The 27,009-nt window shown below is 35.1% G+C and overlaps 1 protein-coding gene across 3 annotated transcripts in view; it reads left to right on the top strand.

Annotated features, from left to right (window-relative positions):
- The window catches only part of AP4E1 (adaptor related protein complex 4 subunit epsilon 1), a 59,253-nt gene that overhangs the window by 2,499 nt on the left and 29,745 nt on the right, over positions 1 to 27,009 (top strand). For 2 of the 3 annotated variants that reach the window (XM_087821444.1, XM_016210154.2), the window contains 8 exons: positions 1,871 to 1,994; positions 4,632 to 4,705; positions 5,810 to 5,931; positions 8,767 to 8,926; positions 10,549 to 10,715; positions 13,246 to 13,319; positions 19,959 to 20,081; positions 20,184 to 20,293. In XM_087821444.1, coding sequence (XP_087677570.1) covers positions 1,874 to 1,994; positions 4,632 to 4,705; positions 5,810 to 5,931; positions 8,767 to 8,926; positions 10,549 to 10,715; positions 13,246 to 13,319; positions 19,959 to 20,081; positions 20,184 to 20,293 — 951 coding nt within the window. In that variant the 5' untranslated portion in view covers positions 1,871 to 1,873. Of the gene's footprint in view, positions 1 to 1,870; positions 1,995 to 4,631; positions 4,706 to 5,809; positions 5,932 to 8,766; positions 8,927 to 10,548; positions 10,716 to 13,245; positions 13,320 to 19,958; positions 20,082 to 20,183; positions 20,294 to 25,645; positions 25,786 to 27,009 lie in introns of all 3 variants that reach the window. The other variant, XM_087821446.1, reaches the window with a different exon arrangement.

Raw genomic sequence — 27,009 nt, 5'->3', positions numbered from 1 at the left:
CCTAGGTATGTGTTTTTTTTCTTTCCTAATTTTAATGTGGTTTCACACAATTAGATTTTTCCAAGGAGTATTTTATTCAGCAAAGATTTAGTGAGTGCCTTCTGTGTGTAAGTCACTGTGGGAATGTTCTCCCTCTTCCTCTAATAAAAATATCAGATGATCATTTTGCATGAATTCATGCATGTACATGAATAACACTTGTAAAGTCTGAGAGAATGTTAGTACTTTTATGATATAATATGTGGACAAATGAAACTCAAAACATAACTAATCTGATATATCTGTGTATTATGTATATGTGTTTGTGTGTGTACATATGTCTGTGTGTATGTATAAAATCATAGTGTCGCATGGTACTTGATGGAAATGTTAAGCAGAAATGGTTTCCCTCTTTTTACTTTGTTAGATTTCCATTTTCTATAATTGGTATCAATAAATATAATTTTTCTTGCTATGAGGCATAAATCTGGTGAGGGCAGGACTAAGATAAATAGGTAGAAGTTAGGAAAGAAGATTTTACAGTTATGGCCATCCAACTCTGGACATGCTTTATAGAGTAGTCTGTCCCTGAGGTGGTCACGAAGAGGTTGGGTGAGTTTGTGAGACAATTATAAAGAGAATTCCTGAAGTGGGGAATGCACTTTCTTCTCTAGAAATAAGGGAAAAACTCTGAGATAAGTGTTATAAAACGAGGGTTGATACTTAGCGGCTTTAAATGAACACTTTCACTCCTGATTGATGTAGAAGTCTTTTGAAGAGGGACTTCCAGTATCTTATAAGCTTGTTTTCTCAGTATTTAGTAGTTTAACATGCTAATGAATTAACTTATATTACTTTCAATACAAGTAACCTGAATCAAGCTTTATTCCCCTAAGATTTTCCTATGGTTCCTTTTAACATGATTCATATTTACATATATACATATATATAAACAAAGTATTAAACAGTATTATCCTTACTTTAAAATATTTTATTTTATTGTTTCATAAGGATTTTGTGACAGTAATCCTGTAGTATACTAACCCTAATTAACTTTTAGATATGAAAACAGTCTGAGCTTTTCTTATTTTGAAGCACATTTTATTTATATTTTTTTATTTCTGATTAAAACTTGTTGTTAAGTATTGAGAATACTCAATGATCCAATAGTAAAAAAGTGCAAATATTAAAATATTTGCAAATATTATATAAACAAATTTATAGAATCTCCTAACACAACTTATTTACTTGTGTTGTAAGTATTTAAAGAGCCAGTTAAAAAATTAAATATTGAAATGGCTCTATCATTAATGAAATCATGCCCTTTAGTTCATAATAACTGTGAGAACTGTGGAAAAAGAATGCCTATAAAGCAAACTATTGAATGGTATATACAACATAATAATTCTGAAGAAAGTCTACATGCAATTTAGTTTTTAAATGTGAAAAACATTTCATTACAGAAATTATTACCAACTCGTGGGAATTTTATGTATATTTTCATTTGACAAAATATATTAAAATAGTGTGCTGCATCCTAGAAGCCAAGTCAGATTACCAAGGGTAAAATTTTGTCTAAGGATCATGTGTCTCACATTATAACCAAATTTTACAACCAAATTTTACACGAGGGGCATCTGGAACTATTAACAGCTACAGTTGATCTATTTTATAGTGCTGCCACTAACAAAATATTTAAATTATTTTACTAAAGTGAATACTGTCAGTAAGTTAGGGAGCAACTTTTGTTTATAAAGTTTGACTTCTTGTGATTAATTTATAATATATATATGTATGTTCTTTTTTCAGTGCCAAAATGAAAGGATTCCCGTTAAATGATTAATAAAAAAAATCAAAACATTCTATTTAATTACACAGTTTTGCTTTTCAGAAAATGATGAAAGAATGTATGGTGAGACTTATATATTGTGAAATGCTTGGATATGATGCTTCCTTTGGCTACATACATGCAATCAAATTGGCACAACAAGGAAACCTTTTAGAAAAAAGAGTAGGTATGTATGTGTTTAAGACTTAATTTTGTCCTTAAAGTTACAGCTACTGTATAAAGTGAATGATGGTGGGTCTATACTCTGTTTTTAGAACATTGCCTTATAGTTTCCAAAGCTTTAAAAAGGTAATAGTACTTGAAAACTCAAAGCCTATAAATAAAATCAGTATTCCTGACCCATAGCATTTTGGAGATATAGAGAAGATTAAAAATTGCCTGTTCTTGTGATTGTGGTTGGATGACAATATATATATTTGGTGAAACTCATTAAACTGTACACTTAAAAATGGGTGAATTTTCTTCTATGCAAATTATATTTACCGCAGTGAAGCTAATTTTAAGAAGTCTATCTAAACTCATTAGTTTAATGATCAGAAATGTTTCTTTATAGAATAAAACTGAAATTGACTTGAATAATATTAAATATGCTGTTTGCAGTTTCACAAATGTTAACCGTGAGGATTAGAGGCATCTTTTTATTTATTTATTTAAAAAACACTTTATTGATTTGAGAGAGAGAAACATTGATGTATTGTTCTACTTATTTGTGCATTCTTTGGTTGATTCTTGTGTGTGCCCTGGCTAAGTATCAAACCTGCAACCTTGGCTTATTGGGATGATGCTCTAACCAACTGAGCTACCCAGCCAGGTTATAGAGACTTACGTTAAAGGAGACCTCACAGTCATTTTTATTGAGATTCATGATCTTCCTTAAGAAAATATTGACAACTGGAGAGACATAGATCTGCAGGTATCAGATACTCTATGTGTGTTAATGAATGGAAGTTGTTTTTTTATGATAGCATTTAAACCTTTTACATGTCTTCATTCTGGTATAGTTGCTTCATTAACTCTTCTGAGATTACTAAGGCTAGTTTTGGTGCTTTCTCTGATGAATGCCTTCTTGTTTTTCATATTAATATTGTTAAATAAATAAATTTCAGTACCCATTAAGTCAGGCATTATGTTAGGTGCTTTATCTTGTGAGAGAGTATTTCATTTTACAGAGGAGAAAACTGAGGCTCAGAAAGGTCAAGTCACTTGTCCAAGGTCATAGAGCTAATGAATGGTGGAGCCAGAATGTGAACCCAAGTTTCTGTGAGTCAAAGTCTGTATTATTATGCTATACCTCACTCTTAGAGCAAATATACTCTATAATTATAGGTGTTATTCTTTGTTTTCCTGAAACCTTTTTCATTTTCCTGTCATAGAATATATCTTTTTTCCTGTTTCCTGATTGTCAAAATAGTTGGGAAATTTTTTATAACAGATAGAATTAAGGTTTCATTGAGATGATCTTTGAGTTAGTTTTTTGATCTTCTTGTGCTCTGATATTGGTGACTTGGGTATGGGTGATACCTTAGCTGAACAGATGAGTTCTTAGCAATCTGATAAAACATAATTTCCGCTTAAAGCTCTCTAGGGGTTTTCTCATCTCTTCCTTGGCTCTGGTTGGTTATTTTTGCCCTCTTATGATTATGGGAGTAATAGCTCTTCTCCTCTGACCCTCGGTGAAGATGTTGCAGTGGGTCACGCTGCTTGGTTGTGAGAATAGGAACTTTCTGCATTTTTCCCATGTTCCCCATGTGGATGCTGGGTAATGATGGGCATAGTTAACATTAAAGTCCCTAATGAAAGGGCTGAAAGAATTGAGACAAATGAAGAGCAGTGAAGATGGGATTCAGGACTAGGGCCTCACAGTAGACTGTGTGGAGAGACGGAACAGCATAGGGGTTAAAAACATGAACTAACTCCTACTGGCTGGGTTTGATCTCTGGTTTCACCATGTGATAGCTATAGACCTTGAGCAGTTACCCTTTTGGGGCTTCATTATTATATTGGGGGAAATAATATCTATCTCATAGAGTTGTTGTGAGGATTAAGTAGGGTGAGACTTGTAATGTACTTAACCCATGGTAACTGTCTAACAAATGTTATCAATATGAAGTGTGACAGGAAATGATATGGAGTATGTAGGTTCCACATACATGGCATTTTTCTTAATATTAATGTATTTCCTCAATCCTAAGATGTACTTTTTTATGTTTTAATGCTTTTGAAATAAAAATACTTATTTAAGTCAATGAGTACATTTAATGGAGTAGACAAGTTTTTTCCTGAACAGCTGTTATTCATTCAATGATGTATCTTTAAATCGAGAACATAAGGTATTGTTTTTGGCTTAATATATGATTTACATCATATGGTGTGGTATTAGGGGGTAGCTCATTCAATAACACAAATAGCCAGTAACACACTATTAACTGTGGTAGCTATTAGTTTTTGAGGAATTCTGGGTTTGACTACAGGATAGAAAATGTTTTGATTGGTTGTGTAGAGATTTGCACAGAACATAGAAGGCTTATATTCCTGATGTCCTTTACATGGCTGTAAGTTGGTATACATAGCCTCTTTTCCATCTTAGGTATACCCTGTGAAATACGTAATTCTGAAAGGTTTCAGGATGGAGAACACCTGAAATCTTCCTTACTAGAGGTTTTAAACTTCGTATTTTGCATTTTGTTTTTATATTTACCTGCAACTGTTATCTTTGACACTTAAACTTTGGAATATATGATGATTGCTTTGTTTAACTTCTTGGGAAACGTTGTAATGAGACTTTTCCCTTCAAATTTTATAGGTTATTTGGCGGTGTCTTTATTTCTACATGAAAGTCATGAGCTGTTGCTTCTCCTTGTGAATACAGTTGTAAAGGTACTGTATTGCATGTTGGTTATTATGAAGTCTGAAATGATATCTGCAGGCATCTGACATTTTTCCTCAGTCATCTTGAATTAGATATTTTTGGAAGGTAGTCTTACAGAATGGGCTTAGGAAGATCTTTTAGATCAGTTCCTGTATCTGTAAAAGGATAATGATAGAATTTAACCAAGTTGTGAGGGTTAGATGAAACACTATGTAATGTGATAGTTGCTACTGCTACTGTGACTGACTGCTTCATTTAAAAAAGCAGTGTTAGACTTGTAACTCAGATCTCCAGACTCTTAGTTCAGTATATTTCCATGCTGTTGTCTCTTTCTCTGGGATCTGTTCTAAAGGAATATAGATGTAAACCGAATAAATATTTTAAATTCTAAAAGTCATTTTAAAGGAGAATAGAATATAACTGGGCAACTGGAATGTACAGATAATAAAAAAAATTTAATCCATACTCACAATATTTTTTTCCTGTTAAATATTTAATCAAAATTGGTAATGAAGTATAATTGAATTGTTGAGTATTTTCATGTTTGTGTCAGTCTTTTGATGTGTGTGTGTGTGTGTGTGTGTGTGTGTATAGTTCTTTCTGAATTTTAAGTCGTATACTCTATTAAGATTACTAGAAGCTTAAATTTTTCCAAACTTTTAAAAATATATTTTCAGTTTCTATTGGAATGATTTATAAAATTTGTGCATATATAAGTATGAATGCATACATTTTATTGTATATATTTGAGAATTACTTCCTTTTAAACTTCCATTCATAATATTGCTTAATAAGAAAAATTCATAAAATTGGTTATTAGTTTAGAAACGTTTTAAAAGCTGTAATAAATGAGACTATTTTGGCCACTGTCAGAACAACAGAAATACAGTTTCCTTTTGGATCAGTTGCTTTTTGGCTGTGTTTATCTATTGACTGTTAAGGCAAATGAGACAGGGATATTCCTATAAAATATGAGGTAAGCGTGCATGTACAGATTAGTTATAAAGTTAGTAGAAAACTGTTAAGTATGTGGGACCATTGCACTGTTGAGCTTGCTATCCCTCATTTTGAAATTTGTACTGAATGTTTTCTTTGCTTAACAATTATGTCAGGACTTGCAGAGCACTAACCTGGTGGAAGTATGTATGGCACTTACTATTGTCAGCCAGATTTTCCCTCAAGAAATGATTCCAGCTGTTCTTCCATTAATAGAAGATAAACTTCAACATTCTAAGTAAGTAAATTCTTTTTGGATAGGTGTATACACTATATATCTCAAAACAAAAATTTATACTAAAAAATTTATTATAACTAACTTAATGCTACCAAGGTAGGGTATATTCTTTGTCAGATGAAATGCAAAAATCCCCAATAACATCGTCGTTTATTTTTATGTGGGTTTGGAAAAATATTAGGCAGCTTTATAAAGTTAAACTGAGAGACAGTCAGGAGCTTAGTGTCAGGAGTCTTTGGCTTTCTTCCCACTTCTACCACTAACCAGCCGTGGTCCTGGTTTTCCCTTGGCTGTGTGAGGTTGGTTGAAGCTCCTTAATTTTCACAAAGTTGTTTTGAGGATAAAGTGAAATAATGGAAAACATTTGGAAATAATTCAAGTGCTCTGAATACGGGGAGTTTCAGTGTATTGGAGGTGCTTTTATATTAAAACTGCTGTATTCAAATTTTAGTTATGCAGACATTTTTGATAAAGGATGCTTTTTGTTACTCAACAATATTTCTTTTTTTTTTAAAATATATCTTTATTGATTTCAGAGAGAGGAAAGGAGAGGGAGAGAGAGAGATAGAAACATCAATGATGAGAGAGTCATTGATTAGCTGCAGCCCGCAACCTGGGCATGTGCCCTGACCGGGAATCGAACCCTGATCGCCTGGATCCTAGGTCGACGCTCAACCGCTGAGCCACACCCGGCCGGGCTCAACAATATTTCTTTATTTCATATGCTTCTTTATGTGAGTGTTTTTAGTGTTCTGAGATTATAAAATGTTGACTTATGGTTTGTATTTTTAAAGAAATAGCTAAAATGATAGTTTTATTGAGAATGATAGAATAATTTCATAGATTTTGCAGACTTATTATAATGTTTTGTTTATGTCAAATTTGTGTTTAGAACAAATGATGGATATTGACAATCACTGAAAGTAAAATATTAGCTTTTCTTAATAATTATAGATTGATCTGATCATAGCAGAGCATATTTTTATATAAAATTTTCATACCACCACTCTTTTGTGGTAATCATATTTACTGACTCTTTGTATGAAATTCTTCTGGGAATTGATTTTTTCCCTTTAGCGTTTCCCATTTACCCTTTCAGTTTTTTTCTTATTGCTTCCCATCTTTTCTAATTTCAAATCCTGTACTATCCTATCTTCTGCTAGTTAAACTTTGAAACTCTGCTTCTGCAGTATGACTATCTAATTCCATGTTATGGAGTGAAGCTAAAGAATATGGGACAGAGCTAGAGGTAGGCCAGTGAATGTCACAGAGAAGATGTGAGACAGGGGTTGGACTCGACTTTGAATCCCTGGCTGTATTTCGGCATGCCAGACTTAGAGCTCAAATCTAGGTCTCTTGAGGTCTGGTGTGTTAGTGCCACCACTTAGGGCCAGACTTAGGCATTCCTGAGCCTGTTCAGAGTTTGTTTTTTCTAATCTCATTTACCTATTCTCTCCCAGAACTAATATTGGTTAATACCCAATAGCAATACATTGGGATGTAGTTTACTGTCACCATAGTTTTAATACTAATGGCAAATTTGTTGTTAATTGTTTCTATGTGAAAAGAATTTTCCATCATGGCATAGTTTGCCTGGGGAGATAGTGAGTTGCTTGTTAATGGAATTTAGCAGAAGCTTAGATGACCATTTGTTAGGAATCTTACGAAAGGTATTGTTAAGTGGAACACAGAAGATTGCATTGAATAATCTCAGTTTTGATATTCTATGATTTTAAGTAACAGCAATACATAAAAGTAAATATACTTTTGTGACATTTGCTGCTGCTGTGAGCAATGCCAGTGTAGTCTGTGAATATGAGGTAGGTAGACATGGCATGAGAGAGAATAACAAGGAATATACTTTCTTGGAAACTACATTATGAACATAGGATAAGAACTCTATTTTTACTTGTGTGCTAAACATTATCTGTGACAAATGAAGTGCAAGACTTGTATATATGTTCCTCTTCATTGTAATGAGGTTTTTGAAACATGAGCTGGGCAAAGAGAGGAGTAACATTGTTTACTTGAATCCTGTCCCCTTAAAATATTTGGATTATGCTTGCTCATGGTATAAAAATGAAATATAAAAAGCTAGAATGTTAAAGAGACTTTTAATATTAATCAAGATTCTTTAATAATACTAGCCGTAGTTACCCCTTACTGATTTAAACTTCCTGTTGATTCTTTTCCCAATTTCTAGAGAGATGGCTTTCAAAAATGGAATTAGGGTATTAAGGAATTTATTTATCTTCCTTGTTTGTTCTTTCAAAAGTAATATATGCTTGTTACCAAAAAAATTCCATAATTAGATAAATACAGGGTGTCCCCCCAAATTTGTACACACTGTAACAGCTGATAGCTCAATTTTGAAAATGAAATGTGTTTTAATAATTCCCGCCTTTATAATTATTCAAAGTGTGTGTATACATTTTTTTGGGATACCTTATATAACAGTCAAAGTCTCTTGACATCTAACCTCCTAGAGATAACCACTTTTTATAGTTTGGCAGATTAGAATAAAGAAATTAGTAATAGCCCTGGCTGGGTAGAGTGTCATCCCTACACACCAAGGTTGTGGGTTTGATCTATGGTCAGGACACATATAAGAATCAACCAATGAATACAGAAATAAGTAGAACATCAAATCGATGTTTCTCTCTCTCAAATCAATAAAAGTAAATTTTTAAAAAGGCAATTAATAGTAAATGTGTAATTCTCTCTTTTTAGGTTAGGGTGATAGCTAATATATTGAAATCATTTGGCCCGTAATCTTTCCAAATTAAATGCCTGACAATTTAGATGGTTTGTTCAGATTTCATTTTTTACCTTTAGGGAGATTATACGAAGAAAAGCTGTTCTGGCATTATACAAATTCCATCTCATTGCTCCTAATCAAGTACAGCATATCCATGTTAAGTTTCGGAAAGCACTTTGTGACAGAGATGTTGGGGTCATGGCTGCTTCCTTGCACATATACCATAGGATGATTAAGGTAAGTTGGAAATTTCAGTGGGTGCTAAGTAGTTGCCATTAGAAAAATATAATAATGGAATTAAAAAAGAACTCAGATTTTTCAGTCAAATGCTTAATTAACATTTCAAGTTTTTATTATTGACTTTTAAATAGTAATTTTTGCAAGTTGTTGATAGCATGAGTAGTAGGCACATTTTAGAATTAGTCTTATTATTATTTAATCCTCACCCAAAGATATTCTTTTTACATTGATTCTAGAGAGAGAGGAATGGAGAGGGAGAGGGAGATATAGAGAGAGAAATGTCGATTGGTTCCCTCTCATACTCACCCCAACTGGGAATTGAACGTGCAACCTAGGTATGTGCCCTGACTGGGACTCAAACCCAAGACCCTTCAGTGCACATGATGATGCTCCAACCATTGAGCCAGGGCACTCTTTTTTTTTTAATGCCTAAAATTTTTTTGTGTTCCTGTAGAAGCATAGCAAAATGGTAGGTATGAAGGTGATTGAAATTTGCAAATTTGTGGGTTTTCAAGCAGTGATTGTCTTTTATGGGATGTATAACAGCTTACAGAAATGAGGAGAGCCCATAGGGGTTGTGCAGGGTATCGACTTCAGTGTTGATGCCATACACTGATACTGGGTCAGAAAAGCTCCGAGAGTTGAATGGTATGGTAAAAAAATGTCCTAAATGGTGACATGGGTTTATACTAATTCAGCCCCACTGTATTGTGTGAAACACTTAAAGTATATATTTGTGGGCCATTTCATGAGTACCTTGTAACAAAATGGAATATGCTTTGAATTCAGTTAAAATTATAGAACTGAAGGTATCTTCACTTTCATGCGTTATGTTCCAAAACTGTATGATATAAATAGATATTTGATAGTAAGTCTTATTTTTCCTCTGACATTTACTAAACTTTGAAAGAGCTATTTTTTCCTTTCAAAAAATGTGTCCTTGATATAGAATAAAATTACAGTGATTAATCTAGTTCATTTTGAGGACTGTGTATTTAATTTCCCCAGTCCAAGAGATTAGTCAGATAATCAAGGTACACTCATTCAGAAACAAACATATTTAAATACTGTAGGGTTAGTTGGTTTTTAATAGACAGATTTGCTGATTTTGGATGGTTTAAATGTTTGAGTAGTCTTGGCTGTACTCTGGGCTCTTCCACCCAGAACACATTTAGCTCATTTACATGAGAAGTCTTTTGCAAACTTCAGAGATTGCATAAAGGCCTTAATTTTCATCAAAAATAGAGATATAACAGCCCCTTTTCAGTATGCCAGTTCTTTTTACTTTTCTGATTTAATTGCTGGTATTTACTATTAAAGGTTCTATATGAGATGTAATTATAAGAACTTCTGAAATGTGATTATACTATGTGTGGGAACAAGTAGGGAGTGGTGGAAACTTTTGGGGGGATGATTCAGCTTTGGATTGGGTAGCCAGAGGAGTTTCATCATGGAAGAAATGAAACAGAGCACTATTTCATTAAATGTGAACGTGAAACTCTAAGTGAACATGTATTAAGTTAGATTCTATATGGCATTTCAACCAAGTCTATTTTATATGTTTTAAGATATTATTATTAACAGAAAGTTTTTTATTTTGTTTTGTTTTTTGGACATAGGAGAATTCATCTGGATATAAAGACTTGACGGGAAGTTTTGTAACAATTTTGAAGCAAGTAGTTGGAGGAAAGCTCCCAGTAGATTTCAATTACCACAGCGTTCCAGCACCATGGTTACAAATTCAGCTCTTGAGAATACTAGGACTGCTAGGAAAAGATGATCAAAGGTAAACTAAGTAAATTTGATAGCCTTAGGCTGTAGTCACCTGGAGGTTTCAAGATACACCAGCTTTTCCCCAATGCTTAATTGGCTAAGTAGTGATAAGTAAAACACTTTATAAGAAGTATATGGATTCAGGTGCTAGGGTAATCCTGGCTCTCTGCTTATCTAAATCCTACTCCTGTCCTACCCAGTTTGGCTCAGTGGTTAGAGAGTCGGCCCTTGGGCTTGATTCTGGCCAAGGACATGTACCCCGGCTCCCATTGGGGCGAGTGTGGGAGGCAACCAATCGATGTGTCTCTCTCACATCGATGTTTCTCTCTCCCTCTCCCCCTCCCCTTTCCACTCTCTTTGAAAAGGCAATGAGAAAAATATCCTCTGGTGAGGATTAAAAAAAAAAAATCGTACTTCTAGTGAAAGGTACCTCTGAAGCTTTATGTCTTCTGCAAAGCTTTCTTAGTCTTTCTAGTTTAGGGATTGGAAAACTTTTTCTGTCAAGGGCCAGGTAATAAATATTTAGGCTTTGTGAGCTGTATGTCATTTGTTGCAATCATTTGATTCTGCTGTTGTATAGCTCGAAAGCAATCACAGACAGTATATAAATGAGCACAGCTAATTAATAAAAACCTTTTTATGGACATTAAAACTTGAATATCATGCATTTTATGTGTCGTGAAATGTTATTTTGATTTCCCCCCCAACCATTTAAAAATGTGAAAACCATTCTTAGCCAGCAGCCATACAAAAAAAATAGACAACCAGCCAGATGAGGCCTGCAGACTATAACTTGCTGACCCTTGCTCTAGTTGGACATGAGCATTTCACCTTCTTAATTCATTTGTCTGAATTACTCTTTTAGCCAGTAATTAATATTTTATGGGTATCTTCCCATTGTTATATATATTGTCTTTTTATTTTGCCGTAGTTTTTCAGACTTACAGAAGAGTTCCAAGAATAGTACAAGGACCTCTCTTATGCCCTTTACCTAGGTTCATTATTTGCATTTGCTGATTCTTTTTCTTTCTTTTTTTTTTTTTTTAAAATATATCTTTATTGATTCCAGAGAGAGGAAAGGAGAGGGAGAGAGAGAGAGAAACATCAATGATTAGAGAATCATTGATCGAGCCCACAACCCGGGCATGTGCCCTGACCGGGAATCGAACCCTGATCGCCTGGACTCTAGGTTGATGCTCAACTGCTGAGCCACGCCCGGCTGGGCTGATTCTTTTTCTTCCTTTCTGTATGTGCATGTGTGCACACATTGTTTTTAGTTGTTTTCAGAACTGTTTGAGCGCAAGTCCAACTAGATTTTATTTTCCTTGAGAACAAGGACCATGGCTTGAGACCCTGAAGTGTTTCTTCTTAAAATATTTGCTAATTAGTGTTCTGACTTCATGAGGTACCATTCTTTTTTATGCAGTAAGATTAATTTACATTCTGATTCTTAGCCTACCTTTATGAAGGCATTGTCCCCTGGGCTGTTGCTCCTAAGTAATGCCTTGTTAGCGTCCTGTCAGCATCCATTTGCCGGGTGCTCCTGATAAGTGCTAACTGGGTTATATCACTCTTGGTGTTGCTATTTTTTTTTCTGTGTTTATGAATCTCAACCCTGATTGAAACCTAGAGTGAAAACCTGGATGGGATGGAGAAGACACACACATTAGAAATGTTTCTCCTAATTATATTTTATTTTATGTAACCCAGCTTATCTTATTTTGGAGCTCTAGTTGGAGTTCACTGAAATTCTCTTTTAAAACCACAAATTTCATAGTAATGCATCTAGACCTTACTGGTCTAAAAAGATTTAATGTCATCATATGTTGTCAGGAAGGAACTTTGAGGTAGTTTTTATTTGTTAGTGCTTTCTGAATTTGTAAAACATGCCAAAATACCGTCTGAGAGGCCATAGGTTTTGCATTGGCATCTTGGAGAGGACTTTTCTAGGCAGGAGGATGAGTGCTGCATTTCCTTACAGTATCTACCTCAACCCAGTTGTTGTATCAGTAATCAGTGATCATAAAGTCAGGAATGGTACAAATTTGTTAATTTTCTCTGTATTTAACATACATGAAAGCTAAAGTTTTCTTTCTGAACTTAGTGCTGCTTAAAGAAAGACTAATATTTGAATACTTTTAAAAAATTATGTGGTTTGAATACAGATGATATACTGTCTGGAATAATCTGGATGTGTGAGGTATTACTGTAGTAACTTGAAACAGGTAGAAATATTTTATTATAAAGAAAATTATAAAAGATAGTGTGTTGAACCAAACAAAAGCCTGATTTGTAAACTAGGTACAGGTTGGGGAAGGAGTTGATTGACTTATGTTTATCTTCATTGACTAGTCAACTTTGATAAAGCAGGAAGTTAAACTCATGAAAAAGAGCAAATGGAATCTTTAAAAAGTGAAATTCCCCATAAAATGAATTTTTTTCACTTTTCTGTAGAGCCTCAGTTTTATAGAGAGAAGTTTGAAAAACTGTGTTTTATTGGGTTATACTACTATAATTCTGCAAATAAAATATCTTTTAAACAGGACAAGTGAATTAATGTATGATGTTCTTGATGAATCCTTACGAAGAGCTGAGTTAAATCACAATGTCACATATGGTAGGTAACATATGTAAATGCTACTCTAATGCCTAACAGTATTTCTCAGTATTATAGCTGAATCTGTTAGAATACTACAAATTCCAATAGAATTTTATATGTCAAGTTTAAAAAAATTTATCTTTAGTGTTGAGAGTATTACGGATGCCCCCCTTCCCCCCCATTGACCCCTCCCGCCATGTCTTCACCACACTGTTGTCTATGCCCATGGAATATATATATGTCAGTCTTTAAGGTGATTCTTTGAGTTATTATGTTTCAATGAAAGCATTGAATAGCTAATAGAAGTAATTTGAAATTATGGCATTATTTTAAATGTTGATCTAAATTCATTTTTATATTTGTCTCTCTTTTAAGACTTTATTTAAAAAAATTTATTTTAATTAAATTTATTGGGGTGATAATGGTAAGAGTTTATTTTTTAAGAGAAATGAACTCTTTATTGAAAATATTCATAACTTAGTAACCCTGTTCCATACTTAATAAGACCATTCTTTTTTTTTTTATTTTTTTATTAAATATATCTTTATTGATTTCAGAGAGAGGAAAGGAGAGGGAGAGAGAGAGACAGAAACATCAATGATGAGAGAGTCATTGATCGAGCCCACAACCCGGGCATGTGCCCTGACCGGGAATCGAACCCCGATCGCCTGGATCCTAGGTCAATGCTCAACCGCTGAGCCACGCCCAGCCGGGCAATAAGACCATTCTTAAGTACATCAATTAGTCAAGTAGTTGTCAAATATTTCTTAGATTTCTTTTATTCATCAGGCCCTGTTCAAGATACTTGAAATACAACTGTGAGTAAAACAGTGTTATCATTGAGCTCATGGACTAGATAGATGGAAAAAGCCAGTGCTGTAAGTGTTACAAGAAGAATTGCAGGCTGCTGTGGGAGAAGGTAGCAGCTAGTTTTAGGTGAGAGGCAGAACAAGGAAGGCTTTTATGAAAAAGTGAAATTTAAGAACACAACTGAAGGGTACATAGGATATAGATAAGGATATATATGTGTGGAATAATAGCATACTATTTTGTGAAGAGGCAGTAGTTCTTTATATATAATTTTATGTAATTTGAAAAAGTAATTTTGTGATAGGATACAAGTTTGGAGGGAGAACTCAGAAAAGTAACCAAAACAATTTCCAGTCTTAATAGCCAGAGGGAGGAACTATTAGTTCTTTATTGATCAGTCTGAGAAGCTAAGTGAAGCAATTGGATATTTAAGAGAGAGAAATAAAGCAGTTTGAATTTTGCATGCTATGGAGAAGAGCAGTAGAAGAGGCACTGAGAGAGAACTCAAATGAGAAGTCATTTCTTAATCTGGTGAAGTACCATGAAGTAGGGGATGAAAAGCATCCCTTGTTCTCTCAGACAGTGGTAAACTGGATCTTTAAGAACAGTGGTTGTAGAAGTATAGGATAGAGGGCAGATATTGAACTAGTTTACATGAAATACAAGTGCTTGACAAAGATGCAGTAGGAATGAGGAGGAAGGATCGCGTGCGTAAGACCTGTACAGGAAAGACAGTGCAAATGGTAGTGATTTGGGATAATACATTTAAAAGCTAGATTTATGTTTTGTGTGTATAAATGGTAATTAAAGTCAAAAGAGTGGTTTATTCAACCAGTATTCATTGAATACCTACAAAACAAAACCATGGTTTATAAACTAGTACAGACTGAGAAAAGAGTTGACTTCTATTTCTCCATGCTGAGAGTGGGAGATAAAGGGAGATAAGATGGACACAGCCCCTGCCCTTATGGATGTGTAGTAGATCGAACAGTTGACATTATCTAGGACCCTGTTATGTAAGGTGAGGGGCCAGAGATAAGGATGACCCTTATTGAGGCAGGTGGTTTGACGAGGAGTTGACAGAAAGTACAGAGAAGTGTCAGTTTTTGCAGGCGGCTAAAGGAAGATAAGTTTTGCCTGAGATATAATCGGTGTCTAGGATAAAAGTTTGAAAGGCTCATGAGAAATTCTGTTTAAAATTAGTTAAGAATCTGTTTTTCTTGCAGAAAGCTTTTTTTTTTTTTTTTTTGTAATTGCATTTCAGCTTTAATTTCTTTATTTTTTTGAATAGGTAATATATGCACATGATTCAAAATTCAAAAGGTACAAAAGGGTATACAGTGAACAGTAAGTTTCCCTTTGATCCTTATCACCTACCACCCAGTTCCCCTTTCTGGAGATAACCACTGTTACCTGTTCCTTTTGATTTGGAGAATACTGTATACCTGGTGAAATATTTTTTAATGTTTTCTATGGGACACCCTTCTGTTATTAAGATTGCAAGAACCAGCCAACACTGACAGTTTGTTCCTTTGTAGACTGTCAGTCAATGTTTCACCTTCCACAGACCCTTACAGTTTCAGTTGTGTTGTTTATTTCCTTTATTCATCTTTCCATCATTATGCTTTTTATCCCACATTTGTATTGATATAGTTTGTAGCTAACATTGATTTTGTCAGTAGTAGACTGTTCTCTAGTAATGCTAACATAAATATTTTTTTGCTTAAGAATGTGAATTTTAAATTATAAACTTCATAAGGGAAGGGACTGTGTCTGTCTTATTTACCAGCATATCCCAGTATCTGGCACTGGGTTAATCAATGAGTAATATGTTTCAATTGAATGGAAGGAAGAGAAAGTTACTTTACTTTTATCAATTATCTGATTGAGTTTCAGTCTTAATACTTTCTAAACCATATTTTTATGAAAGTTCCATTATTATAACTCACCTTAGTGTCAAATCAAGAAATAAATCACATGAAAGACATTTATTGAGTATCTGCTATGTGCCAGGCATCATATAAAGTGACGTAGAGGATAAGAAAAAGTATAAAATGTAATTTTTGCCTTTAAGGGAGAGATAACTTATTTATGAAAGCATAATACCAGTATAAGGCAGAATGCAAAGGGATTGGTACAGGGAGTCAATATTGCAGGAATTCAGAGGTGGTAGAGATCACAGTGATTTATTGGTGAAATAGGACCCTGAAAAGTAAGTAGGATTTAGATAGCCAGAAGGGAGGTTGAAGGGAGTTCTAGGAAGAGGGAACATGAGAAGAGGTGCACAAATGCAGATATTTAAAAACCTTTCAGAGAACATCGGCTCACTAGCCTGAAGGGACAGTTCATAGTGGGAGCAGTGGAAAGGCCATGGTATGGAGGTCTTTTCATGGCAGCAAAATCAGTTTGGACTTCATACTGTAGTCCGGAGGTATAGATTTTTGGGCAGGTTACTGAAAAGATGAGAATGACATTTTTAGTAAACAAATTGGGAGAATTATATAAAATGGAGTACAAGGGACAGAACCCTCAGAAGTAGATAGAAGTATCTTTCCCTGTTTTTCACACTAAGTATACCTAAAAACCCTGGACATTAAATATAAAGTAAACCCTAAGACTCTGAAAGGTGGAGAAATGAATATAGACAGGTTAGGGACCTTAGGACACAAGAAATGACACCATGGTGAGTACTAGGTTTTCTTTTTGTCTCACATACCCCAGACTGGGTACTGGAGAGGCAACAACCTGGAAATGCCAACAGGTGCAGACAGAACACCCCAAGAAGAAAAGAGGAAACTAGCAAGATAGAAAATAGCCCCTCTATTCCAGCCAAGCACTACACAGAAAAACTGTGGATGTACCCCCTGCACCAAAGGCTTGGTGGAGAACTGAGAGTTCCACCCTCACCAGGTGTAAGGAGGTGCTCCAAGCCTCCCAGTGGGCTGATGGCAGAGAAGCCTAAAAGGGGAGCAGGAATTTCATCCCTGCCAGGTGTTAACGGGGGTGGGGTGGGGGGGGATGGGACACACTTGCATTGTCAGTGGAGATGATGTGGGAAGCCTGGACTTCACATTATCCAGGAGCATGGAATAACAAGGTGCCCCTCCTCTTTTGTTGGGCTGGTGTTAGAGGAAGCTAGAGTAAGGGCTTTCATTGCTGGCCAGGATACTAAGGTGACCCCCTCAGTGTCCGTGGAGGCACCACAGGGGGCAGTAATGAAGTACCCCCCCCCCCAGGGGGATAGTAGCAGATATATCTCCCATCCAGAAGGAACCAGGATTCCCTCCTCTCAAAAGAGTCAAAAGAGGCAGAGTGGAGAACCTGGACTCTATGGGGTGGGATGCACATCTCCCTGCCAGAGTGGTATCGGTAGATAGAGACACAACTTACCTAAAATGAAAGTAAAGTTGTCTGAAGGATAAGGTATCAGTAGAACTTCTTCAAATTTTGTGCATATTCCAACCCAAAATATCTATGGTAAATCCAGAGTCAGATGTTAGAATGCTATTCATTTTTAATTTGGTAATTTTTACTTGATAGTATTTCCGTTAGGACCTGGGTTGCTCTGGAAGAGTAAATAAAGCTCCATGTTATGTTTTTATGTTTAGAAATCATCAGAAGCACTTTTAACCACGGTGGAGAAAAGACAGCAGAGTGGCTGCTTTTTCATTTGTGGACTTATATTTAGATTTTGTAGAGTTGGAAAATAAGGGAACTTAGTTCTAGGTGGGAAAATAATTTAAAAACCTCTTAAGTTCATTTTTAACTAATTTACTCCTAAGTTGATTAGTAAATGCAGTTTTTGAACTATTAATTTTACCTCTACTAGCTTTTTAGAAATCTTATGAGCATCTATATATAAAAGTTTAGATATTTAGATGAGTAATGAGAAGTTTTTATAGTAAAACAATTTGATAGCAGGAGAGTTCTGAATTGCAGGAATCCATAAAGGAAAATATGTGAATTATGATAGAAAATGGAGTAGCATCATTTTTAATCTTGCCTAGGACTGTCACATTAGTTCAGGGTTTGGCAAACTTTTTCTGAAAAGGGGCCAGATAGTAAATATTTTAGGCTTTGTAAGTCACATAAGTTTCTGTCACATATTTTCCTTTGTGTTTTTGTTTGTTTTTTTTAACAACCTTTAAAAAATGTAATTATACACTTGAAAGTAATATAATGTTATATCTCAATTAAAAAACGTAAATACCATTCTTAGTTCACAGGCTTGGAAATAGGCCGAAGGCTGCATTTAGTGGTAGTTTGCCCACTCCTGCCTTAGTTGATTAGTTAAGGCTCTTTGTTTAATTCATAAAGTTGTAAAGTCAACTTTTTTTTCATAGCACAGAGTAAAGACATTTTATAGCACATCTGAATATACAAAATATCTTTTTTAGGTTCAGTTAACTTACTTTGTAGGTTTTTCTCTAATTAAAGTCAGTTCCCTTCTTTTTTTTCTTTTTTCTGTCTTTTATCCTCACCTAAGGATATGTTTTTTGATTTTAGAGAGAGAGGCAGAGAGAGAGAGACAGAGACAGACATCGATGTGAGAGAGAAACATCAATCGGTTGCTTGCCGTACACAACCAGACCTGGGATTGGACCCTCAGCTTAGGTATGTGCCCTGGCTGGGAATTGAACCTGCAGTCTTTTTGGTGTATGGGATGATGCTCCAACCAGCTGAGCCACCCAGCCAGGGCAAGTCAGTTCCCTTCTTAATGAGAACTTTATATTTCTGATTTCTCGCTCCTTCTATGGAAAGGATTTATATAAAGTTTTTTAACACAACATTTTTGTGTGCCTCAATTGATAGGCAACTTAATGTAAAACATAGCTAGTTGAATATTCAGAATCTGTCTTGTATACAAAAAAGTATCTGTTACATTTTCAGCTTTTGGAAATAGAGAAGGAGTGATTCTGTCAGGCACACTTGATATGCTTCAACTTGTGTGAGAATTGTTTTTACATCTGCTGATTCTGTCTCACTTCTAATGCTGTGATTGCGTAGGACATGCAGGAGTTAATGGTGCCTCAGTGATTCTTCTTTACCATAGCAAAGCTCCAGCTCCTTGACTACTGCTCTTTAAAAGAGTTTGCAAAAATTTAGCATCCATTTTGGCCATCTGTCGTAGTTATCAGATCTTCGACTACATGAGAAAATCATATTGAACAAGGTGTTCAATAGATTGTTTTATATTCTTGGAGCTTAATTTTAAAGAAATGATTTGAAGATTTTCAAGCAGTGGCTCTACTTTGAAATAAATGCTGGAGTTTCCCAAAATGATTATATTGAAATAAACCACATATACAGTTTTCTTATACAAGTGGTAGAAACTGCCTGAAAATGAATTATTTAAAAAAAAATAAGTTATTTAAAAAAGTTATTTTAAATAAATAAGTTATTTTAAATAAATAAATTATTTTAAAACATTCAAATAGAAATATCTATTTGTGTAGGAACAATGAATATATTACCTGTGTGTCCACTGGAATGTGGGCTCCTAGAGGGCAGGGTTTTTTCTGTTTTGTTCATTGCTGTATCCATACTACTAGAACAATGCCTGGCACATAGGAGGTGTTCAGTAAATAGTTGTTGCATGAATGAATGTATCATTTTTATCTATTACTATACATACTTCTCTTTAAACTATACCGTGGTAACATAATTGTAATAACTGTATAAGCCTGAAAATAGAAAAGTTTATATCTTTGAAAATTTTCTATAAAAAGATTTTTGACTACAACTGGCCTTTCAATTAGTTTGTTTTGTTATGAGTTCTACACAAATATGTTCTTTTATTATACCTTAACATCATCCAGGACATTTTTATATTTTTTGTTTCTCTAGCTATTCTGTTTGAATGTGTGCATACAGTTTATTCTATTTATCCCAAATCTGAATTACTTGAGAAGGCTGCCAAGTGCATTGGAAAATTTGTCCTGTCACCTAAAATAAATCTCAAGTATTTAGGTAAGATGATTGATGCTTTTGACAGAAATTACAAAGAGAGCTTTTGAAATTTGCTGGGTATTTGTTTCAAGTCACTTCATATAATGTGATCTTTGCTTTTAGGACTGAAGGCCCTTACCTATGTTATCCAACAGGATCCTACTCTGGCTCTTCAACACCAGATGACAATAATCGAATGCCTAGACCATCCTGATCCCATTATTAAAAGAGAGGTAAACTGGTATTTTGAATTGTGAACGTGAAAGTGTTACAATTTTTAAACTTTTTGTTGCTGTTATGGAGAAAGATTAAAGTGGTGGGCAGTGTGTATGAGTATTGGGATGCATGCGCACATGTGTATTTTAACTTTTGAGAGCATTTTATTCTTTCTACTAAAACTTAAGCAACTTTTCTAAAAAGTTCTTGTGTCAGTATCTATAGGAATAGTTTTGAATTATGAGTTGAAGGAGTTAGGTATGGATTCATTAATACTTTTTTTGCTCCAAGATATTATATCAATAAGAGACCTGAATTTTATTCCCAGGTTTTTTTTATTAGTATAATTTTAAGGCGTATTACATGATGAATAATAATTTTTCATTATTTTCCATAACATTTGTAAAATGGGCTAATGCATTCCCCATTACGTATGTAAGAATGTTGAAAGAATTTTTTTTTCAATGTTGAAATAATTAATAAAAACATTCTACCCTAGCCTGTTTGGCTCAGTGGTTAGAGCATCAGCCTGCAGACTGATGAGTCCTGAGTTCGATTGTGGCCAAGGGCATGCACCTCTGTTACAGGCTTGATATCTGGCCCTGGTCAGGGCACGTGCGGGAGGCAACTAATCGATCTGTCTCCCTCACATCGATGTTTCTCTCTCTCTCTCTCTTGTTCTTCCTTCCACTCTCTCTAAAAATGCAATGGAAAAAAATATCCTTGGGTTATTAAAAAAAACAAAAAAAAAGTTAAAAAAAAACCCACCTGCTCCTAAAATGATTTTAACTTCTTGGAAGGAAAGGTGTATAATTTGCTTAATTTTTTTAACTTTGCCTTTTGTAAAATTGAGTATCTATATAAATATTTCTGTTAATTCTCATGCACAGAAATCGCTCTGTACCTTCATTTAAAATGTTACATAGCACCTAGTTAAGAAGAGTGGATAGTTTTATTTCTGATTTTAAAAGTAATAAAGATAAAAAGACTCACTAAATATTTAAATTGCTTAAAAGCAGTGAGTTAAAAGTAGTTATTGAGAGAACACTGTATTGTTATTTTTAAAAGATAAGATTATAGCCCAGCAGGCGTGGTTTAGCAGTTGAGCATCGAACTATGATCCAGGAGATTGAGGTCGATTCCTGGTCAGGGCACATCTCCAGCAGGGGGTGTGCAGGAGGCAGCCAATCAGTAACTCTCATCATTAATGTTTCTCTCTCTCTCTCTCTCTCTCTCTTCCTCTCTCTGAAATCAATAAAAATGTACTAAAAAAGAGATAAGATTATGAATTTTAAAATACTATTTTTCAAGCAAAACTATTTTTGATAAATTGCCATCTCTGTGTGTATGTATATATATATACACATATATATACCTATATACATATATATGTATACTTTTTTTGCATTCATATTTTTATCTTCTGAAATTGTTATCTGCCTTGAATGAATCTGGGAATTTTATAGGCATTGTAGAAAAATGAGAAGGTACCAAGGGACAACAGCAAATAATTATACAGCTCTTCAACTTTGAACAGATACAGAGCATGCATTTTCTTGGCATGATTGGCTGCTAAATTGAACAGGGTTGACTTAGGTACCATTTTCTTATTGTTGTATTGAATTATTAGGCTCTCATTAGGCGACTATTAAAATGATCAGTGTTGCCCGGCCGGGCGTGGCTGAGCGGTTGAGCGTTGACCTAGGATCCAGGCGATAGGGGTTCGATTCCCAGTTGGGGCGCATGCCCCGGTTGTGGGCTTGATCAATGACTCTCTCATCATTGATGTTTCTTTCTCTCTCTCTCCCTCTCCTTTCCTCTCTCTGAAATCAATAAAGATATATTTAAAAAATTTAAAAAAATAAAAATAAAAATAAATAAATAAGTAAAAAATAGAATGATCAGTGTTTGGCCTATTACCTTCAGTGAGAAAAGGAGTTTGAATTCTTTGGGGAAGGTACTGAGTATCAGTGGTGCCTCAAGAAGGCACTACAGTACTGTCTTAATGTCATTGTCACTTCTAACCTCTATTAGTAATGGTATGGCAAGAACTTTGGTCTTTAGGTATGGAATGACCTTTTGCTTGGGGCTGGGGTTTCCTTTTACCTGGTTTTATTACCTTTCTTTCATACAGGAAGAAAGAAGGAGCTAACAGAAGACCTAATGCAGTACCTCATTCAGTCCTGGATATGCTAAATTTTGTGGTCTTAGAGTGGGAAATAAATTTGGTGTAGATTATCTAAAAATATATAACATATAGTTTAGAGTCTACAGAGAACATGTCTGAAGCAGCTTCTTAAATTGAAAGCTATTGATGGGGCACCCATGTATTTATAGATTTTAAATAGAGTTAAGGATTAACTGAAACAGTTTTATTTAAAAAAAAAAATCTTTTAAAATTCATTATAACTTTGTACTTGAAGTCCTGGCTATAAGGACTGAAAAATTAGAGCCTCAAAGATATATATTTAAATATTTATCGATTTCAGAGAGAGGAAGGGAGAGGGAGAGAGAGAGATAGAAACATCAATGATGAGAGAGTCATTGATTGGCTGCAGCCCTCAACCCAGGCTTGTGCCCTGACTAGGAATCGAACCCCGATCTCCTGGATCCTAGGTCGATGCTCAACCGCTGAGCCATGCCCGACTGGGCGTCAAAGATATTTTGAACAAGTTTGACAAGTAGGATGTGTGGAAATTCTCTTGATGCTAATATTGTTGTTATTAAAATACCAGTAAATAATATTTTCTCAGTATTGCCCTTGGTCTCATGTTGATTTCTGGCAGCTATGATTTTTTTTTAGAACCTTAATGTAAGGCCTTAGAAAGCCAGCCAAATGGGAGCTTACTCTGGTACTGGTCTTCCTTCATGTCAGCAGAGGTATGTTTCTCAGTACTGAGAACGTAGCTATAAAACTAGTTCTTCTTTGATACCTGAGATTCTTGCTATGCTTTGACACGCTTGAGCCACTGACCTTTGTCCATTTTTTGAAGACCCTTTGCCCTTAGCTGACAAACCCACTCACGTGCTGTTTTCTGTTGTTTGGGTAATGTGGAAAATACAATTTGCAAGACTGGATTTTTATATGTGTCTGTAGGTGTGTACACACACACATTCAGACAGGCATAAGTAATGTAGGTTTAAGAAGCTGTTATATTTTCATTTTTATTTTATTCCCCCCCATTGCACCCCTCCCCCCAGGCCTTCACCACACTATTGTTTGTGTCCATGGGTTATGCATATATGCATATAAGTTATTAGGTTAATTGCACCCTATGCACCCACCCCTGCCTTCCCTCTGAGATCCGTCAGTCTATTCCATGCTTCTGTGTCTCTGTATCTATTTTGTTCATCAGTTTATTTTGTTCATTAGCTTTCACATATGATTAAGATCATATGATACTTGTCTTCTTCTGACTGGCTTATTTCACTTAGCATAATACTCTCCAGGTCCCATTATGCTGTCTCAAAGGGTAAGGGACCCTTCATTTTTATAGCTGCATAATATTCCATGGTGTAAATGTCCGAGAAGATGCTTGATATGATTTCAGTTTTCTTGAACTTGGAGAGACTTGTTTTGCATCCTAACGTGTGGTCTATCTTTGAGAATGTCCCATGTGCACTTGAGGAGAATGCATATTCTGAAGTTTGGGGTGAAATGTTCTGTAAATGTCAATTAAATCCATCTAACATAGTGTGTCATTTTGGTTTTTTGTTTGGAAAATCTATCCAGTAAAGTCAGTGGGGTGTTAAAGTGCCCTACTGTGACTGTATTGCTGTCAATCTCTCCTTTAAAGTCCTCCAGAAGTTTTTTTTCAGCCTGTGTGAGTCTTTTGTTCTGAGGTGGGTCTCTTGTAGACAGCATATATTTGGGTCCTGTTTTCTTATCCATTCAGCTACCCTATGTCTCTTGATTGGAGCATTTAATCCATTTATATTTAAGGTTATTATTGATAGGTACTTAACTACTGCCATTTTATTTCTTTATGCTTATGTTTCTCATTCTCTCTATTTCAACTTCTTATTATAGCAGTCCCTTTAACATTTCTTGCAATGCTGGTTTGGTGGAGATAAACTCCTTTAGCCTTTTTGTTGTCTGGAAAGCTCTTTATTTCACCATTTATTTTAAATGATAGCCTTGCTGGATAGAGTGTTCTTGGTTTCAGATCCTTGTTTTGCATTACCTTGAATACTTCATGCCATTCCCTCCTGGCCTGTAGAGTTTCTGATGAGAAGTCAGCTGACAGCCTTATGGGAGCTCCTTTGTAGGTAACAGATTGCTTTTCTCTTGCTGTCTTTAAGACTCTCTTATCTTGAATTTTTGGTACTTTAATTATGATGTGTCTGGGTGTGGACCTCTTTGGGTTCTTCTTGCTTGGGACTCTCTGCGTCTCCTGAACTTGTGTCACTTTTTCCTTCACCAGGTTAGGGAAGTTCTCTGCCATTATTTCTTCAAACAGGTTCTCTAACCCTTGCTTACTTCCTACCTCTTCTGGCACTCCTATGATGCTAATATTGTTACATTTCATGTTGTCCCACAGCTCCCTTAGACTGTCCTCCTATTTTTTAATAGTGTTTTTTTTTTTGGTTCTCTGATTGAGTGATTTTTTCTACCCTGTCTTCTAATTTGCTGATCTCATCCTCAGCTTCATCTAATTTGCTGTTTATTTTTTCCAAAGTTTTTAAAATTTCTGCTATGTCATTTTTAATTTCCTTCATAGTTTCCATTTTTTTCTCATGCTGTTGAGCATCCTTATGATCAGTGTTCTGAACTCTGTATCTGATATTGCTTATCTCCATTTCATTTAGCTCTCCTTCTGGAGAATTCTTTTGGTCTTTCATTTGGGGCTTGCTTTTTTGTTGTCCCATTTTGGCTGGTTGTTTGGATTTGTTTCTATGTATTAGGTAGATTTGCTAGGACTCCCAGTCTTTTGGATGGTCTCTGGTGCAGGCCAATGTCAGATGCTGTTTGTGACTGGCCTTGAGTACCCTGTTCGAAGTTTTCTGCACTCCATAGCTTGTGGTTTCCTCTGCTGGGGCTGGATGTGTTTGGACAGGACCAAGAAGAGCACCAAGGTGTGCTTTCCCAAGTCCTGGGTCCAGAAGCAAATCAGGCTGAAGCTGTTATATTTTTAGAAAATAGATTATAAAAGTTTTAACTTTTTAGTCTTTACAGTCTACATTTCATGTAGAAATGTCAGATCATAATTATATCAATAGGCTTTTAGACTTTGGTATTGATCGTAATTCATTTTTAAGCAATAGTTTTATCTTTCTTAAGTTCTGTTTATTTCTAATAGTTACCTTTATTTATTGGTGTTATCATGCATAGTTCTGTAATACTGTTTTTGTTTCTCTTTCTTAAATAGACTCTGGAACTTCTTTACAGAATTACTAATGCACAGAATATAACAGTGATTGTCCAGAAAATGCTTGAATATTTACATCAGAGCAAAGAAGAATATATTATCGTCAATTTGGTTGGGAAAATAGCTGAACTAGCTGAGAAATATCCTTTTGTGAACCATAATCATAAAATACCTTTAGTTACACAGTGGTTTTAAAATGATTGGCATAGACATGTTCACTTGCAAGTTGAATTCAGAGACCCAGCAATAACTTCTGTTCCTGATATTCAAGCCTCTCCTGTTAAAAACAGGAATTTGTGTAGACTTTTTTAAAAAAATATTTTTTTATTGATTTTTAGAGAGAGAGGATGGGAGAGGAAGAGAGAGAAACATTGATGAGAGAGAACTATCAATCAGCTGCCTCCTTCAGGCCCCCTACTGAGGATCAAGCAGACAACCCAGGCATGTGCCCTGACTGAGAATCAAACAGGCAACCTTTTGGTCCATGGAACGATGCCCAACCAACTGAGTTACACTGGCCAGGGCCGTGTGTAGGCTTTTTAGGGGATGACTTTTTTTTCCTGGCTCTTTTCTTTCAGTTGGTCAGTATTATGAGCAAGAAGGTACAGGAACCTCTTCCTTTTGTCTCTGTCGGTCCCTCCTTGTCTTTGACTTTACTTCCTACTCAGTTTCTTTTTTGAGTAAAAGTTGTTTTGGAGTTGGGGATCAGAATGCTAAAATTTATCCTTTACACTACAGGGGTTGGCAAAAGTAGGTTTACATTGTATGGAAAATTATAGCAATAAATATAATACAAGAATAAACTCTGTTTTGCATACTCACAACTGTAAACCTACTTTTGCTCACCCCTGTATTGTTTATATTAGAAATTGTCACAATAAAGTAGTTGGTAACTCCATTCACATGTTACTTTTCTTCACATTAGTTTTTTAAAAGTCAGGTCACAAAGATATTCCATTCTCTTTAAGATGTCTGTTGTTAAAGCCAAGGAAGAATAGATGAATAATGTTAATAAAGTTATCTTGGAAATTGCTTAAGTCCTAGCCAGTGCTATAGCTCTGGTCAGCAGAATGATAAAATATTAGAACTGAAGAGGAACAAGTTAGAAAGGAGGTTAAGCAACTTGTTCGAGTAGACGCATCAGAACATTCAGTCTCTCTGAAGTGTATATCATTTTCCATTATTTGTCCATAGTTTCCTGGAACAGTTTTTTCAATTATTTTACATTTATTTATTGGACGCCTATTATGCACAAGGCTGAGTGCTAGATAAAGCAACATGAACTGGTTTTTAAAATTTATTAAATAAGATTTACTGAGCACCTATTTTACATAAAACCGGAATATAGAACAATTTATTGGCAA

Source organism: Miniopterus natalensis, chromosome 1, assembly GCF_054644295.1.
Source record: "Miniopterus natalensis isolate mMinNat1 chromosome 1, mMinNat1.hap1, whole genome shotgun sequence".
Classification (NCBI taxonomy): Eukaryota; Metazoa; Chordata; class Mammalia; order Chiroptera; family Miniopteridae; genus Miniopterus; species Miniopterus natalensis.
The sequence above is the reverse complement of the archived record's forward strand: the minus strand, read 5'-3'. Positions and strand labels throughout refer to the sequence as shown.